Genomic DNA, 18,780 nt, shown 5'->3' on the forward strand with positions numbered 1-18,780 from the left:
ATGCTTCCTTCTAACCTGCCAATGCCTGGGTGGGTATCTAAGCTGAAGTTAACTTGTGCTTCAACATATAGGGGTTTAATCCTGTCTAAATTGAGACTACAGTAGTTTGGCAGTCGTCCCCCTTCCCCCTGCAGAGTGACCATGTTGTTATTTGGTCTGGGAGAATTAACCTGGCCGGTGGAAAACCAAACCAAGATTATGTTTCCACCAAATCAGCCTCCTAATCAAACACAGGTTAGCTGCATGAATATGAATGCTACAGTGGGAGAGGGAGGAAGAGAAGCTGGAAATGTGCACCCTGCAGGGTGGGTTTGTTTTTATCTTTCACCTTTCTCTGTAAGACATCCCGTACCTTTGTGGGTTTTTTATCTTGTAGGTGTTTCTTTCACTTTTCGTTGAGCATTTTCATGCTGTTTAAATTAATGTGACTCCTGTTTGTTGGTCTGTCTATATATGCAGAATGGGTGTGGGTGTCTGATGATCATTTCAGTCAGCCATTATGTTGCAAGTACATTTTCTCAAATGTTAACTGTTCTTGTGTTCTTGTATATCTTAAGGTGTACACAAAGCTTTGTTCTAGGAGAATTTTTCTGTTCCTAACAAGGGGAAATAATTTTCACATGAGTGTTATAACTGGTTCTATTGTATTTATTAAATCAGCAACGAAACAAGTTTTGGGCCTCCTGTGATCTGTAATTTTCCACAACAGTCCAAAAGTCATGTGAATGTACTTGATGCCTACTATAATTTGACCTAATATTGTAGACAAATGAAATCTGTTAATGATTTCTTATTTGCAGAGAACTTCCAAGGTTTGCAAACAGTTTATGAGTAGGTTATGCAACTGTTTGCTAATACTAAGTAGAATAACTCCATTTAGTAGTTGCTAATCAAATTTGAGTAACTTACTGGCACCTTTGTCCATGCTTCCCTGGCATGTTGAAGTGGCCTCTATCTGCTCTTCAGTGAAGTGCTTACAAACACATCTCAGACAGCACCTAGACGTAGCATTCTCCCTGCATGAATATTCATGAATCTGGTGCTGAACTTCTACATCCTTACACATCTGAGATGTCTCACAAATTGTCGCTATATCTGACCTTTTAGGCATATTCTTTGGACGCAATCTCTGAAGTGCTGCCTGCCAGGGCACCGGATTTTGTAATCTGGCTACTGCAGTAACTTTTGCCTCACTGTGACCCTTCAGGTTTCCCCTTGTTGCTTGAAGTGTGACTTATCCAGAAGTCCTGCTTTTGTGTTACTGACATTGCTCCCTCCTTCACTAGTAGCCTAGTGAGCCTTTGAGGCAAAGAAGGTAAAGTCATTGCAAAGATGCTTTAAATCAATTCATATGGTACTTTCATAGGATTACAGGATAACTCAGGTGGGCAGGGACCTGGGGAGGTGTCCAGTCCCAGCCCCTGCCCAAAGCAGGCTTAGCTGGGGCAGTCAGACTGGGCTGCTCAGGACTTCACCCAGCCAGGGTGTGAAAACCCCAAGGCCAGAGAGAACTCCCCATCCCCAGGCCCAGGCTTCATCGCTGGGCTGGTCTCCTGGGGAAAAGGCTTCTCCTTAACTCCAGCTTGAGCCTCCCGTGTTTCAGCTGTGCTGCTGCATCTTGCCTTCCCACCACACACCACTATGAAGAGTCCAGCTGCATCTCCTCCATTCCCTCCCATCAGTGCCAGGGATGCTGTTGGATGGCCCTGAAACCATCCCTCCTCCCAGCTGGACCATCCCTGGTCCCGCAGCCTCTACTTGGAGGCCAAGGGCTCCAGCCCTGCCATCCGTCACCAGGATGGTCACTCGCCCCTCAGGTCCCACCAGTTTGCTGGTTTCTGTTCTGTGTTGGGGACCAAACTGGAGGCGGTAACTAGACAGGGTGTGACAAGGACCAAGCAGAGGGCACAGTCCCTGCCCTCCCCTGGCTCTCGGGCCATGTCCTGCTCACACCACCACAGGCACTGCTGGCCCTCATTGCTGCCCGGGCGCACGGGTGGCCCTGGCTCAGCTCACTGCCCACCAGCGCCCAGGGCCATGCCCCAGGGCTGCCCCTCCCCAGGGCTGCACTTGTCCTCCCTCCCCTCCTCTGGGTCACTGGTGGAGATGTTGGACAGGACAGACCCCACACAGACTCTGCAGGACCCTGCTTCATACTGGCCTCCAGGCAGCGTCTGACCTAACAACCACCAACTTGTGAGCCCACCACCCAACCAGGTCCTCACCCATCAAGACGTTCTCTCTCCCAGACCGTAATGTCACAGCCCAGATACAAGAATATTAGGGGATACAGTGTCAAAAGCCTGGCTAGAGCAGAGGTAGGTGGCATCCGCTGCTGTCCTCTCATCCCCATGATTTTGTCGCAGAAGGCAGTCAGGTGAGTCAGGCATGATTTACCCTTGGTAAATCCTTGCTGACTGCTCCCTGTTGCTGTCTAGTCCCTGCTGTGCCCAGGCATGGGCTTCAGGAGGACATGCTCCTTGATTTCACATGGGACTGATGGGAGGCTGGCCGTCCTGCAATTCCTTAGATTGGCTTTTGCCCTTTTTTGAAGGCAGGTGTGACATTTGCCTTTCTCCGACTGTTGGAGGCTTCCCTGATCTCCATGGCCTTTGAGAGCTGATGGAGAATGGCTGCACAAGGACATCAGCCACCTCCTGCAGCACCCTGGGGTGTAGCCTGGCAGGTCGCAGGGACATGTGTGTGTCGAGTGCTCCCAAGTGATCCCGACTCAACCATCATCCTTGTCTGGTAGCTCTTCTCCTCCTTGAGTCCTATCACTATGCACACAGCACAAAACCTTACAGAAGAAAAACTGAGACAGCTGTATGTTATGTTCTGCTTTGGTTTACTCAACCTTCCTGAGAGCCACTTAGTCTTGGCTTTTGACCTCTCAAGTATCTCAGGAGTCCTTAGCACCTTGTCCCTTCCCGCTAGATGTCTAGAGAGTGAGTGTGCCAGCTTGGAGCAGAGCATGAGCTATTTGGGAAACACCAGTCCTTCACAGTTCATACTTTTTGCTATGGTAATCTCTGAGGTAAAAGCAGCTGCATGTGTCCTGCACACCTGTGTGGTAGGTCTATGTGCAGTTTCTCCACTGCCTGCTCAGCATAACTGAGCTGTTCTGAGTGCGGCTCACCTCTGGGTACATTTACACGTAAACATTAAGTATGTAGTGCAAATGATGTTAATTACTAACATAGTTCAGTGTTCATTTGGCCTTTCAGTTTCAAGGTTACAGCACTGATTTGTCTTGTCAGATGGTTAGTTCCTTTCCACAGGATATCTACTTTGAAAAGGCAGGTTGCTCTGACTCTTGCTGCTCTAGGAGGAACTGCTGATGTAACCCCATATGGAACAGTAACGTATGAGATAGATAGTCATTCTGTGCTCATATTTTGATGATGGGCTGAAATTAATTAATATTTTAGAAAATTTAATCCATTGCTGATGAGCCTGATTGATTGCTTTTCAGTGCTGTCCTTCCAAGCACTGGTATTTGCTGAGTCAGACTCAGTCTGTGTAATGTGGTATGTGAGTAACGTAAGGTAATGTAGCATTTGGTTGGGACTGCTGTTGGTCCTCTGTCTTTCAGAATGTCTCCTGGATGAAAGGTCTTGTTATTGTGAGACCACTCTAGGAGTACAGTGAGCACAAGGTATTTTCAGGACCAAAGGACAATAGGGTATCTATGTTTTTTCTCATCTTTCATCTAAAGATCAATTTTTTCCTGACATTTGCTGTCTCTTACCCTGGATTCCCCCCAAAAAGCAAGCATAAAAAAAATGGAGCAAGGAATCTAATAGCATAGCTGTAGAGAAATTTGTCCTCTGAAGACCAATAATAAAATCAAAACTGTTTCTTTCTTCTGGTCCTTCCTTTGAGGTATGCAGGAAGAGTCATAAACAAATATAGTCATCAGCCTTGTGCTCCCTGTGGGCAGATTTTATCCAAATCTGTGTCCCTTGTGCTACCTGCTTTACAGCTACGTTGATCTGAAACACTTTTAGTTTAGATATGCCTCTATAGCGACTCTGAGTGTGGATTCTGAGTCCATGTGTTATTTGGCAACACGATGTCAGCAATGATCTTCCATCTGTGTTGATCCCTCACAGTTTTCTGAAATAGTCATTTAATTGTACATTTGTAAGTGACTTAGTGTGACTGGCTTGTTCTCCAAGTTACAGCTTGGATACTTTTTGTTTCATTTATGAGCCTTGACCTGTTTGTCTTGGTTTGCCTATAAGAAGGCAAAATTATAATGGGTTTTGCTTTTGGGGTCATCAAAATGAGGTCCCGAGGTCAATAGTTTGTTTCAGCAGCTCCTGTGCCCCCTCTCCTAATCACTGGGTTTTTTTCTGCCACTACCACAGTGCAAATGGTTGTGGAGACATGCAGTGAGCCAGACCTGGCAATACTTCTGGTTAGAGTAACTTGGCAATAAAAATCCCTTTGTGAGGCTTCCCCCCCCCGCCCCCAGCGAGATCATTTCCTTTTCCTTTTTCTAGGATTCAGTTGTGAGCACATGCCTGACTTCTTTCTGGTGAGTCCCTGTATTTCTGTGATATCCTACTATTTGTCTCAGCTAGGGAAAAGGTGTAGCTGGTCTAGGTTGGCTAATACATGTTGAATTAGCTTGACAAAAATTTGGACATTTTCAGTAGTTCCTATTGCCTTCTGACTTCTAGCTAACCATCATCATACATGTGACAATAGAGCTCAAGTCTTTTCTGCAGTGCTAGGCTTCTACAACTCTTTAATCCTCCACTGAATAAGATTGTTTAGTTGACTTATTAATTCCCCAAGAGTGTGGGAGGCTTCCTTCTCCAGTCTGCTTTTGCAGAGCATTGAATCAATCAAATGTAATTTGCCTGTGCTGAAAAACCGGAATGCAAACATAATTTCATGGCTTCTGGGTATGAAAAAGTACCTTTCTAAAGCAGCTCACTTCCTTAATTTGCTTAGGGTTGTTTTGGGGTTTGTTTTTGTTTGTTTGTTATTTGTAATCTATTTCTTTTTCACCAGTTAGTTCTTACTCATCTCCACAGAAAACTCTGTCTCTTTCTGAAGGTACCTCTTCGGGTTTTGCAGATGTTTACATCTAACTTGCCCCTAGATGCACAAGCAATACATCTGAGTCCCAAGGCAGTCCTTGAGTTTGGGTTGTTGAAGGCTGTTTGGTATGTTAAAAGAGTAAAAGGGAAGAATTTATCTCCATTTCCTAGTGTATATTAAATTCTGAAATGTCTAAAGGACAACTGGACTGTTAGATGTCACTATAAATTATATTGAAGTTAATCCTGTAAAAGACACTGAAGCCTGTCGAAACCTGTAAGACAGTAATACTGGTTGAATTTGGAATCTAGGTTATTCATCCAGTTGCGAGCCTTTAATGTTAACTGAGCTTCTGCTAAACTTCCGTTAACATTGCACTTCAGTCTGTTTATTTTGTATACTCACTTTGCTGGCATCCAAGGGTGACCTTAGTATAGGCCTTTATAGGCCACCCTGAAGTTCTCTCTAGACTGAGGGTTGCTGCTCCCCTGATTAATGACGGTAACTCCTAGATCTTTCTTCAGTACCCAGAATAACCTGGGTAATAACCATAGCAAACCTTGGTGTCCTAAGATATTCCTCTGAAATGTCACATACAAGACCAGTAAATCTGAGCTACATTGTTCAGATCAGAATTGCTATGCGGGACTCTCAAACTGTTACAGAATCACACAGAATCACAGCATGGTTTGGGTTGGAAGGGACCTTTGAAGATTATTCTAACCCTCCAACTGTTATTAGTGTTCCTTGGGTGGAGAACAAATTCTGTATCCAACAAAACATATTTATGGTTTAATTCAAAGTCATTTTAACATTGTTGAGATTTATTCAGCCTAGTTAATTTTTATTATATTCCATGTCAGAAAGCTACAATATCCTTCTTTGTAGAAAAACTATTTGGGCTATTCTCATGAAGATCTTAGAGCTGCATGCAAAGGGGTTTGATATAAAATAATTTCTTTATTTTTAATGAGAGATGTTGCTGTGGACGGCTGATTGGAGATCACCCAGGAGTAAACTGTAGCTGGCCTATTTATCAGACTGCCCCACAGATAGATGGTGGAGAATGGTCTGTGCAAAAACACACAAAGACAAGTCCAACGGACGCATTTGGTACAATCAATTTTCAAGATGGAGATCACACTTACCATGCCAAGGTAATAGATGCTGGGTTTGTATATCCGACTTCTTTTTATAATTTCAGCATAAGAAATGCAAAAAGTGGTGTTGGGTGAATATCAGATTGCTTGTCTTAAGAGGGCAGGGGAATCTAAAAGTAAGTCAGGTTGGAGTGTGTGTACGATATTTTTACATCAAACTTTGCCGTGATTAAGCGTAGTCTGTCTTGCTGTGTGTATTGTTCACTGATGTATTTTTGTGCTATCATGTTAGTGGTATTGTGAAAGTTCTAATCCTGCACAACATCTTTAAGACATTAATGCTGAAAACTTTGTAAGATCATTTTCTTCTCTTGGAGTATTTAAAGGTTGTTTATTTTACCTATTATTATTTCCTCCAGTATATTAGACTCTCCTATGATAGCAATTTGGATCAGCTGTTGAACCTGATGGTTAAAGAATGGCAGATGGAGTTACCAAAGCTAGTGATCTCTGTTCATGGAGGCATTCAAGATTTCAAGCTTCCCTCAAAGGTCAAGCAGGTTTTCAGCAAAGGATTGGTGAAGGCTGCTGAGACTACAGGAGCATGGATAATTACAGAAGGCATCAACAGCGGTAGTGTAATTATTTTTCATTGTTTCAGTCTTGTGCTGGTGTTCTTTCTCTGCATACAAGCATATACATTTAAGGCAAATATAATGACATTTTTTTATAATTTCTGATATTTTAGCACAAAATGAAGCTTTTTATTTTTAAGGAACAATGATAATTCAAAGAAAGACATCATGTTCCTCTGCTGTTGACAGGCATTTTGAATATTTTTAATATTTTTTTTTTCTTAAAGAGCAGAGTATTTTGCACGTAATAAGAAACACTGATAGTAGATAACCAGAACTTAATTGCAGTCAATTTTATCTGCTTCATTAAAATATTTAGGTTCTGAGGACTGTGTTTGGTGGTTTTGAAACAGTTTTGAAATCTAAATTTAACTTGTGTTTTATAATTAAGAAAGTTCTGAATTAGGATACTACATTAATTAGCCTATTAGTATCTGAAACTCCTTGTAGACTACTCTTAAAAACTGAGGGGGTTGGTGAGCCATGGAACTGAAACAGCTGTACTTCTTTATCTTTTATTCAATCCGGTGACCTTACAGGAGAACTATCCTGTGCACTTATGTAAATAGTAAAGTTTTATGGAGGTAGAAAGCAGCATTAGCAACATATATGAGTATTATTAATTAGAAATATGTGTTGAGTTTGAAGGATTGGTGCATTACATCTGAGCGTTACAATTCCTGCATTGCACGTTGAATATAGAAGCTGGGTGGGATGGTTTGTTTCTGGTTAAAACATAACCATAGAATAAATTAAATGATGGGAAACCCTTTCGTTGGTGTCCTGTAGCAGTTCTCCAAATGTAGAAGAAAAATGATGTTTTAATTATCTTTTTAGGAGTGTCCAGGCATGTGGGGGATGCACTGAAAGGCTGTGCCTCACCACACCTAAGAAAGATCTGTGCTGTTGGGATTCCTCCATGGGGTATCATTGAGAACCAGAGGGATCTCATTGGAAAAGATGTGAGTTGGACACATTTTAATAATAAAAGTCTTCATGTTCAAGGGGTGTTAGCTTTCTTGTATGCTTTATTTTCTGCTTGCTTCATTTCACTGGTTTGATATTTTTTCTCAGTAATAGAAGCTTAGATTTTGCTCACCAGTAGAATTCTGTGGCATGTTGAAGTACTGTATTTTGCTTTTTTTATGTAAATGAATAGTTTTAAAATATTTCTCTTCTTACAGGAAATTGCCATTCCTTTTTGAAATTTTGTAGTTAATTAGGCAATTCTCTTGTGGTTACAAATGATGTATTTCTATATTCATGTGATTCAGGATGAGCAATCAGGTTAATGGTATACATAAATAGGCTATAAATATGCATGATTTTTATTCATAAACTAGAACTTTATGTGAGTGCCAGTGTGGGGGCACAATCTACACAACTGTCTAAAAAAACTTGACAAGGTGAAGTTTGTCCTGATAAATGATAGCTCACATGTTTTTAATGGGAATACACCCATGAAAAATACGCTGTTGTGTTTCAAGTGTTGCAAAGAAAGGCAGGCAGTGACTCTCACTAAGGACCACAAGCCTAATCAGAAATGCTTTCTGTGGTATTAATTTTGGTTTTGTTGCTGTTAAGAATCAAATGAAAACCCGTGTTTGAGTAGCGCAGCAAAAAGTGTGATGGAGGCTTTCAGAAGATCACAATATGATGAAGAAATACAAACAAGCGAGGCAAGGTAAATGGTGATATTTTGTTGGTCTCTTTGAAGATCTTTTTTTTTTTGTTTTCTTAGGTAGTTTGCCTGTACCAGACTCTTGGTAATCCACTCAGCAAGCTAAGCACCCTCAACAGCATGCATTCTCATTTTCTAATGGCAGATGATGGGACAGTAGGCAAGTATGGGAATGAAATGATGCTCAGGAGGAATCTGGAGAAGTACATATCACTTCAAAAAATACACACAAGTGAGTACTGCTGTGGTCAGCTTTATGACAGAAAAGCCTGTCCTAAAAATAGTGGAGGTAGTTGACATTTCCTGTTACATGTTGTACATCTTCATTTGCCATAGATTTCACTGAGGTTGAAAGTTATTAATTGCATGTGTCTTGAACTTGAATATCAGGAAAATGAAAAGGACAGCATTTTTATAAAGCATTATGTGTTTGGGCTAACTTGCATTTTGGTTTCTTAGTTGTAGAGACATCTAAATGACTCAGGTTATTTAGTAAGTATTGCATTTGCTCACTTTGTAGTTTTCCATGGTCTCTGTATCAGCACTAGATAGTTTCCCAGCATTTTTCTAGGTGGAAAAATTGTCACATTCAGTGGAATTCAAATCCTTCTTCCCCTGTTCATTACTTTTGTCCTCATCACTCTTCTATATTGCAGACCTGTCACCTCCTCAGGTACAGAAACAAAGACTGGTTGCAAAAGGAATACCTTCAGCCAATGTTTGTTTGTCAGATTATGTATCTTCCATTGTTTGTCTGTACAATGACTGAGTTACAGTATAGAAATGATGAATGAAATATTTATTACGTAGACAAGTATTTATTTTTATGCACTACATTGTATAAATTATTTGGGGAAGTTCACTCGTACCTAGTGATTTAAATCTTGCAGTATGTTAAAAAGACATTAGAGTTATGATGTTGAAGCCTTGTTTCCTTTATCTGCTCACATTACAATATTTACAAACTTAGAAACTTACCCAATTTTTAACATGTTCATATTTAGAGTTTCTTATTCATCCTCCTATATCTTTTCTTACTATGAGTTTTTGCAGGTCAGACTTTCAGTTGTTTTTCCACTTCTATTGCATATTACTTGAAATTTATTTCTGATTATTAAAAAAAACCAACCTGCTTGCTGTAAAGCTTGAGAAAGTCTGTAAAGAAGTGCCTGATTACTTTTCTATGTGTGTAGGTAAACAAATGGATATTGACCAAATTTCAAATGCCGTCAATGTACTTGCATGTGAGAGCTATTGTAAAGGGCAGAGGGATATTCTGAAGGATGTTTCTTCCTTCCAATGCTAGGGCTACTTAACAATTTCATCAGGAGTTTTTCTTGGTCTTTTTGATCTGGTTGCAGAAGTTCTGTGAAAGTCTTAAAAAGTGTAAGTCAAATTAGAGATGGTGAAGGCATGGTTTCCTCTCCATTGAACTATGTATGAGACTCCTTCAGGAGTATTTATTTACAAGATGTTCTGATTTTTGGTGTGACTGAGACCTGTTTGTAACCAGTTAGGTGTGTTTTGAAACAGGAATGGGCCAAGGTGTACCCATAGTTGGGTTGGTGGTGGAAGGAGGCCCCAACGTGATCCTAATGGTGTGGGAGTACGTGAGGGCCAGCCCAGCTGTCCCCGTGGTGGTCTATGAGGGCACTGGCAGAGCTGCAGATATCCTGGCTTTTACCCACAAACACACAGGTGATGCAGGGTGAGTAGTGGCATAATGCTCCTCCTCCTTGGTCTGCTGTATTGGGAGGGACGTGAAATAGCCTGTCTCAAAACCACTGAGATAATTTCTAATGCTTCTAGTAATGACCCCGCCATGGTCTTTTGCTGGCTTTTACTTTTGTGAAGTGAGAGCAGAACTTCTTCCTTCCCTGCCTCAAATTAGTGCTGAAAGAATTATTCTGCCAAATTTACCGTGGCTTTTTTGAAGAGGAAAAAGAAACTGCATCTAGCTATCTTGAGTTATTATAATGTTTCTCACCTTTGCTGAGGGACATTGCTGGGTGACTCCAGGGTGCCTGCTTGGGTTTTGACTCAATCCTTTCTCCTGCCATGAGTATTCTGTAAATGGGCTTGGGTTTGGGTTGCACAAAGCTTTTGAGACTAGGGCTGGGATTTGTAGATGTAGGACCCTCAGACTGGGTTTGGAGGAGGACTAAGGTTCCCTGGCTTTGTTTTACCTGGTGGTAACCCAGATTTGTCATCCTCGTCTAGCTGTAACTCTTTATGTCACCTCCAGTGCAGCCTCAGCTGCAGACTCTATTAAACCTACCTTGATGAAAATTTTATGTCCAAACTGGAATTAAAAAAAAATATATTTGTATAGCCAATTAATATTTCTGTGAAAGTTTTTCAAAGTCAAAAGTGCTTTTTGAATAAAAAATCAAATTTATAAAGGTGGCCTGGGTTCTTTCCAATTAAAAAAATGAACAATTTAATAAACTTTATATCCTAATTGTTTATTTATTATCTTTTCTAAATATTATATTGGGAGGGCGGTATTTTTCCCTAGTGTGTTGTATTGAGAACTTTTTTCTTCACTTGCTTTTTCTTCCATTTTTTTCTTTAAAAAAAAAATCCTGCCATTTCAAAAGAAAAGTAAAATATAGATGGAAAGGTTGACAGAAAGGCAAATGAGAGGAAAAAAGATGGGAGAGGTATGAAGCCTGATGAACAAATAATGAGGAATTTAATTTTATCCATGTATGATTATTGAAAAAAAGAAAAAGCTTGCTAAACTTTTAGTGATTTTTAGCTTTGTATTCACAGACAATCCTTTGAAAATTGTTACCTTTTTAATTTGTTCTATTACCAATAGTAGATATGTATGGTCAGAACTAATGCATGTGTGAATAATAATTTATGTTATGGGATGACTTTGCTTTGTCTTGTTGAAAGAAGGCAGGAATAAATCAACAGAAAAGTAGAAATAAAAGAGATTTCTTATATGTCTGTGCTTAGCACAAGTTTTGTCTTTCGCTGAAGTGTCATTTGGGCTGGTAAGAAGTAGCTAAAAATATACATATTCTTGCTTGTATATCTGTTTTTCAGGGAGCTGCGCCCTCAAGTGAAGGAGGAGGTCTTAGTGATGATTCAAAACACATTTAGCTTGGGACAGAAGCAGTCCAGTCATCTCTTTCACATTTTGATGGAATGCATGGAGCACAGAGAGTCTGTGAGTGAGGTTCATGCTCTAAGTTTAGGACATCTTCGTTAGCTGTTACCCTTTTTGCTCTTTCTGTGGTGGGTTGGCATGGGCACAGCACTTGTAGAAGTAATGGTGTTCTAATATAAAGTTAACACAAAGGTGTCTGTGCTAATTTATATATTGAGTAGCTCCACAGAACCTTTTTAGTTAACTTCTCAAGTCTCAGTGGTTGTTTATGAAATAACAGCCTTTCTAATTTTAGTAAAAGGCCAGACATCTTTGTTTTCACAGGAAAGATCAAGTAATTCCTACTTTTTTTCTTCTCTGTCTTATTTTTAGTTTAGAAAAGTTTCCATCCATTCTTCTCCTCATAACAGAATTGTGCTAGAACTTGTCTCTGAGTATTGAAATGTACTTTTGAAATGCGCTGGCATGTTTAGCAGCTGAGGTGCTCATTTGTGAGTACAATCATAGAATCACAGAATGTTTTGGGTTGGAAGGGACCATAAAGATCATCTAGTTCCAACCCCCCTGCCATGGGCAGGGACACCTTCCACTAGACCAGGTTGCTCAAAGCCCCATCCAGCCTGACCTTGAACACTTCCAGGGACGGGGCATCCACAGCTTCTCTGAGCAACCTGCTCCAGTGCCTCACCACTATCACAGTGTAGAATTTCTTCCTAATATCTAATCTAAATTTACCTTCTTTCAGTTTAAAACCATTACCCTTCTTCCTATCACTACACTCCCTGATAAACAGTCCCTCCCCATCTTCCCTGTAGGCCCCCTTTAGGTACTGGAAGGCCGCTATAAGGCCTCCCTGGAACCTTCTCTTCTCTAGGCTAAACAAACCCAGCTCTCTCAGCCTGTCTTCATAGGAGAGGTGCTCCAGCCCTCTGATCATCTTTGTGGCCTTCCTCTGGACTCACTCCAAGACGTCCATGTCCTTCTTATGTTGAGGGCCCCAGAGCTGGACACAGTACTCCAGGTGGGGTCACACCAGAGCAGAGTAGAGGGGGAGAATCACCTCCCTCGACCTGCTGGTAATATGTCTCTTGATGCAGCCCAGGATACAGTTGGCTTTCTGGGCTGCAAGTGCACATTGCTGCGTCATGTTGAGCTTCTTGCCAACCGACACCCCCAAACCCCTCTCCTCAGGGCTGCTCTCAATCCACTCATCGCCCAGCCTGTATCCCTGTTTGGGATTGCCCTGATCGAGGTGCAGGACCTTACACCTGGCCTTGTTGAACTTCATAATGTTTGCACGGGCCCACCTCTCAAGCCTGTCAAGGTCCCTCCAGATTGCATCCCTTCCTTCTGGAGGTGTCATCTGCAAACTTGCTGAGGTTCCACTCAATCCCACTGCCCATGTCCCCAGAAAAGATGTTAAATAATCCTGGGCCCAGCACCAAGCCCTGAGGGACACCACTCATCAGTGGTCTCCACCAGACATTGAGCCATTGACCACAGTTCTTTGAGTGTGACCATCCGGCCAATTCCTTATGCACCAGGTGGTCCACCTGTCAGAACCATGTCTCTCCATTTTAGAGACAAAGATGTTGTGCGGGACAGTATCAAATGCTTTGTACAAGTCCAGGCAGATGATGTCAGTTGCTCTTCTCTTATCCACCAATGCTATAACTCCGTCGTAGAAGGTCACCAAACTCGTCAGGCAAAATTTGCCCTTAGTGAAGCCATGTTGGCTGTCACCAATCACCTCCTTATTTTCCATGTGCCTTAGCATAGTTTTCAGAAGGATCTGCTCCATGATCTTTCCAGGCACAAAGGTAAGACTGACTGGCCTGTAGTTCGCTGGGTCTTCCTTTTTTCCCCTTTTAAAAATGGGGGTTATGTTTTCCCTTTTCCAGTCACTGGGAACTTCACCAGTCTGCCACGACTTCTCAAATATGATGAAGTACCAAGCATTTGTTATGGGAGTAATGACTATTGTAGCAATGATCACTAAGATGGAAACTACCCAATATGTTTTTATTATTTTTTGTTTTACTTTATTTGTCTGTTTTTTAGTTGAAAACTGAGTAGATATTAACCATGTTGCATTTTTACATTTCTCAGCTTTAAATGCTAATCAAAAGGAAATAGAGTCAAGTTATTAAGCAGTAGGTTGATTCCAGTTTGCCTGGGATGCCATTGTATTAAAAAGCAAAATGGTACATTTTCTGTCTGAAACAAAGGAAAATCATGTCTGGGCCTTTGCCATTGTTTGTGTTGAAATGTGTATGATTTAATCTACCACAGCCCTTTCCAAGAAGCAATAACTACAGACTTCTCTGCCTCACCTCAAATAGTGTACTTCTGCAATTCTAACAGATAACCATATTTGATGCGGAGTCAGAAGATCAGCAGGACATTGATTTGGCAATTCTGACTGCACTTTTGAAAGGTACCTATCTAAAAGTATGATCTGTTTTCAGCTGACATACAGTTCCATTGGTTTACCTTTTCAAAGCAAAAGAGTAACATCAATGTGTGAAAACTGCTAGGTCCTTTACTTGTTTCCTAGGTACAAATATGTCTGCTTCAGATCAGCTAGATTTGGCGTTGGCCTGGAACCGGCTAGATATTGCCAAGAAACACATACTGGTTTATGGACAACACTGGAAGGTAATATTACGTTTTATTTTTCACAGTGGTTTTACACTTTATTATGATGACTAATTTTCCATGATTTGCATTTGTCAAGCTTTAATTAAGGAATAGTTTGATGCTTGGAGTCAGTCTTCTGAAGTAATCATCTTTGTTTTTAGAGAGGCATTGTTCTTAAAATTGTGAAGTATTCAACTGCAGAGTGCATCAGATGGAAAATCACATTTGTTTCCCCAGATAAAAGGTGACACCTATAATTCCTGTAGTTTTTGCTGCTAGCTTTTCCAAGTAGTTTCAGTGGTCCTTCTGGATGTGTATTCCTCAAGCCTGTGTTGACAGTCATCAGTGTTTGAGGATATTTCATTGTAGCCCAGAGTACTCTTTTGCCAAAGGACTAAACTCAAAACGAGTGTTGCCTCTGTTTTCCCAGCTTTAGACAGAAATACAGAAATCACGGTCCTTTATGGTGTTACCAGGTAAAAAAAGGTAGAATTAACTGTGGTAATGTCGCATCATGGCATTATTTCAGATATTGTTTCTTAGGAATAGTTGCAGTCAAGGCAAGCCATGATTTAGACCCACATTAACTGTATGCTTGTGAAAGAACATACAGTAGCAATTGAATCAGTCCTATAATTGTGTTTTTCAAGTTTTCAGATGTAATTCAGTATTTAAGTATAACCCTCCCTAAGTGAGGGATTTTTAGGGATCATGAATATAAAATTGTATGTGCCTCAACACATGCTATTCCTGTTTGTTATAAGAGTAAATATTTTCTTCAAGAAATTTTTTCTAATGCTTCCAAAAGTTTTCGCTTCCAAGAATTACAAGGTTGATTTTTCCAATCCCGAGCACCTTTTCTTCTTTACAATGTAAATTTTGGAAGAGGGACAGTGGGTATATTTTTTTTTGAGTGACCTCAGCTGGTTGTTTGACACAACAAGACAGCTGAATTTATTGACCACCAGTCTGTATTTTCCTGTGGTGTATAAGGCTGAATACATGGAGGACTATGCCTGAGATGTCTACAATTAGGCATCCATGAATTAAAGGATTTTTTTGTTGTTGTTGTTGCCTCTTTGGGCTCAGTTCACTATCTGTGAGGTGCAGATGATCATGTCATGTTCTTGCACAAAACCTGGTAAAAATAAATGGTGTTCAGTGCCTACTGAAAGGCAAAGAAGGAAATTGCTGGTTTCATTTTCAGGATTTGAACAGTGTGTGAATAATAAGGGATGTATCAAGCCTGGAACAATAATGTTAGAACAAAATGTTGAATAACTCCCTGCTAAGAAAGCATCATTCACTCTGTAAACTCAATAAGACTATGCCCTCTGGGGAAACATAGTGTATGATTGAGCAATGAATAATTGTACCATTATTCATGGTGTCAATTAGCTGATAACTTTTGAGTGTTTGACTGTATACCTATAACAGTATTTCTGTCCAACAGACTTTTGTTTTTATGGAATATAGAAAAGATTTGTGTATACAAAATGACGTGTGCATATTTTTGCCTTTATGATTATTTTTTTTTATGATACCCTGTTACGTTTTGACTCTGAGGACAATTTATTTTTCCCAATGTCTTCTTTCATTGTTTTATAGCACATATTTTTTTTATTTGTGTTTATTTAGTTTTTTGTCTTCAACAACTCTGCTGTGAACTGTTGATAAGCTTTATTGAAGCACATCTGTGTAAGATATTAAAGAAAGGGGGACACAATCTATCTTACTGCTTCAAATGCTATAATATTTGAGTAAGAGAAAAGCATTATGCTTTTGCTATTTTTATCACTGAAGATATACGTTGGCAAGGCCTTTGAGTCTGCATAATTCCTTTGCATTTATGTTGGAGGTATGGCAGGTGAAACTTGCTTTGACTGCTGAATTAGTATAAATGATATAATAACAAAATCATAGGTTCATAGAATAGAATAATAGAATCATTTAGGTTGGAAAAGACCTTTAAGATCATTGAGTCCAACCATAAACCTAACACTGCCGAGTCCACCACTAAACCATGTCCCTAAGTGCCACATCTACAGGTCTTTTGAATACCTTCAGGGATGGTCACTCAACCACTTCCCTGGTCAGCCTCTTCCAGTGCTTGACAACCCTTTCAGTGAAGCCATTTTTCCTAATATCCAATCTAAACCTCCCCTGGCACAACTTGAGGTTGTTTCCTGTTGTCCTATCGCTTGTTTCTTGGGAGAAGCGACCAGCACCCACCTCGCTACAACACCCTTTCAGGTAGTTGTAGAGAGTGATAAGGTCTCCCCTCAGCCTCCTTTTCTCCACACTAAACAACCCCAGTTCTTTTAGCTGCTCCTTGTAAGACTTGTTCTCTAGACCCTTCACCAGCTTTGTTGCTCTTCTTTGAACACGCTCCAGCACCTCAATGTCTTTCCTGTAGTGAGGGGCTCAAAACTGAACACAGCACTCGAGGTGCGGCCTCACCAGTGCTGAGTACAGGGGCATGATGACTTCCCTAGTCCTGCTGGCTGCACTATTTCTGATATTACATATACAGGCTGCTATTGGCCTTCTTGGCCACCTGGGCACACTGCTAGCTCATGTTCAGCCGGCTGTTGGCCAGCGCCCCCAGGTCCTTTTCCTCCAGGCAGCTTTCCAGCCACTCTTCCCCAAGCCTGTAGCGCTGCATGGGGTTGTTGTGACCCACGTGCAGGACCCGGCACTTGACCTTGTTGAACTTCATACAATTGGCCTTGGCCCATCGGTCCAGCCTGTCCAGATCCCTCTGTGGAGCCTTCCTACCTTCAAGCAGATCAACACTCCCACCCAACTTGGTGTCGTCTGCAAGCTTACTGAGGGTGCACTTGATCCCCTCATCCAGATAATTGATAAAGATATGAAACACAACTGGGCCCAATACTGAGCCCTGTGGAACACCACTTGTGACCAGCTGCCAACTGAATTGAAGTCCATTCAACCACAACTCTTTGGGCCTGGCCACCCAGCCAGTTTTTTACCGAGTGAAGGGTATATGCGTCCAAGCCATGAGCAGCCAGTTTCTCCAGGAGAATGCTGTGGGAAACAGTGTCAAAGGCTTTACTAAATAGAACTTAAACTGAGAATGTTAAATTTCAGTGGCTGTTTGCTACCTGATATTTTCATCTGATGCCTTCTGTTCCTTGGTGAAAGGAAGACTCAAGGGAGACCTTATAGCTCCCTACAGTTCCCTGTAAGGAGGTTGTAACAAGGTGGATGTTGGTCTCTTCTCCCAAGGAACAAGCCATAGAACAAGAAGAAATGGCCTCAAGTTGTGCCAGGGAAGGTTTAGGTTGGATATTAGGAAAAATGTCTTCACTGAAAGGATTGTCAATCACTGGAACAGGCTGACCAGGGAAGTGGTTGAGTGACCATACCTGGAGATGTTTAAAAGATGTGTAGATGTGGTGCTTAGGGACGTAGCTTAGTGGTGGGCTTGGCAGCGTTAGGTTTACAGTTGGACTTGATGATCTTAAAGCTCTTCTCCAATCTAAATGATTCTGTGATTCTATGTGTATGGGAAGTTACAAATAACATTTTCCTAGTCCCCTCCTCTTTGACACAGAAGATTTTAAAGAACTGTCACATAGTCCCCCCACTTCACTCCTGGCTTTCCCAATGTGATTATCTGTTCAGTTTTTCTGTATTTCTGACATTCTTTTCTGCTCTTCTGTGTACTTTTTTCAGGTTTCAGTCATCTTTTGGGATAGGCAGACTAGCACTGTACCCAGCATTCAAGATATGGAGTTCTTCATTGAGATATTTAGTGAAATACAAACATTTTATAGATTATTCTGTACTCATCTAAGTATAAATCCTAATAGTCTGTATGCCTTTTTTATGTGTTTCCAACTTACATCCAATTACATTCATGTTTTCAGAAGATACATCTACTAACATTTTTTTCTGAATTATTTCAAGACTGACATGTGGGTAGGGTTGTTTCCCAAATGCATGTTATTTCACATTTACTAATATTGAATTTTACCTGCTTTTTTGGCTGGTTAGCCCATATTATGAGATTTTTCTGTACCTCCTCCCAATCAGTTTTATTATGATGAGTATTTTTGTATCATCAGCAAGTGTTGTCAAATCAGTATTCAATATGTGGGATTTTCTTGGTCTCCCACCACCATTAATAATCTTTTTCCCTACCATTTGATCAGTTATTAAACAATTGGAGGACCTTTTGCCTTGTGCAGCTTAATTTGTTTAGAAGTCCTTCAAGAAAGCCATCATCAAAAGCTTTTGTGGAGATACAAGCATACTTTATCAATCGGATAGCCTTATCCTCATTGTCCCTGCTAATATTCTGGTAGAGTTCTGATTTTATTCTACAAAATAACCACCTTGCTTCCTCTTACTCTGGTGTATTTACCTATATTGCTATTTGTTATTGTAGTTTCATTGTATTTGTCCTTACAAAGTTCTAACTGTATTGTTATGCCATACTTTAACAACTTGCAGACTCCTTTATCTTTTTTAACAATTGGTATATTTTCTACCATCTTCCATTCTGCTGTTAGAGGGGCTGAC

At 40.8% G+C, this 18,780-nt stretch overlaps 1 protein-coding gene across 1 annotated transcript in view; it reads left to right on the forward strand.

Moving 5' to 3' along the window:
* The window catches only part of TRPM6 (transient receptor potential cation channel subfamily M member 6), a 93,661-nt gene that overhangs the window by 20,094 nt on the left and 54,787 nt on the right, over nucleotides 1-18,780 (forward strand). Inside the window, exons 4-11 of the mRNA XM_075020815.1 lie at nucleotides 6,032-6,212; nucleotides 6,575-6,788; nucleotides 7,628-7,752; nucleotides 8,532-8,703; nucleotides 10,005-10,179; nucleotides 11,529-11,652; nucleotides 13,957-14,029; nucleotides 14,150-14,250. Of these exons, the coding sequence (XP_074876916.1) occupies nucleotides 6,032-6,212; nucleotides 6,575-6,788; nucleotides 7,628-7,752; nucleotides 8,532-8,703; nucleotides 10,005-10,179; nucleotides 11,529-11,652; nucleotides 13,957-14,029; nucleotides 14,150-14,250 (1,165 nt within the window). The remainder of the gene's footprint in view (nucleotides 1-6,031; nucleotides 6,213-6,574; nucleotides 6,789-7,627; nucleotides 7,753-8,531; nucleotides 8,704-10,004; nucleotides 10,180-11,528; nucleotides 11,653-13,956; nucleotides 14,030-14,149; nucleotides 14,251-18,780) is intronic.

This window comes from Buteo buteo, chromosome Z (assembly GCF_964188355.1).
Source record: "Buteo buteo chromosome Z, bButBut1.hap1.1, whole genome shotgun sequence".
Classification (NCBI taxonomy): domain Eukaryota; kingdom Metazoa; phylum Chordata; class Aves; order Accipitriformes; family Accipitridae; genus Buteo; species Buteo buteo.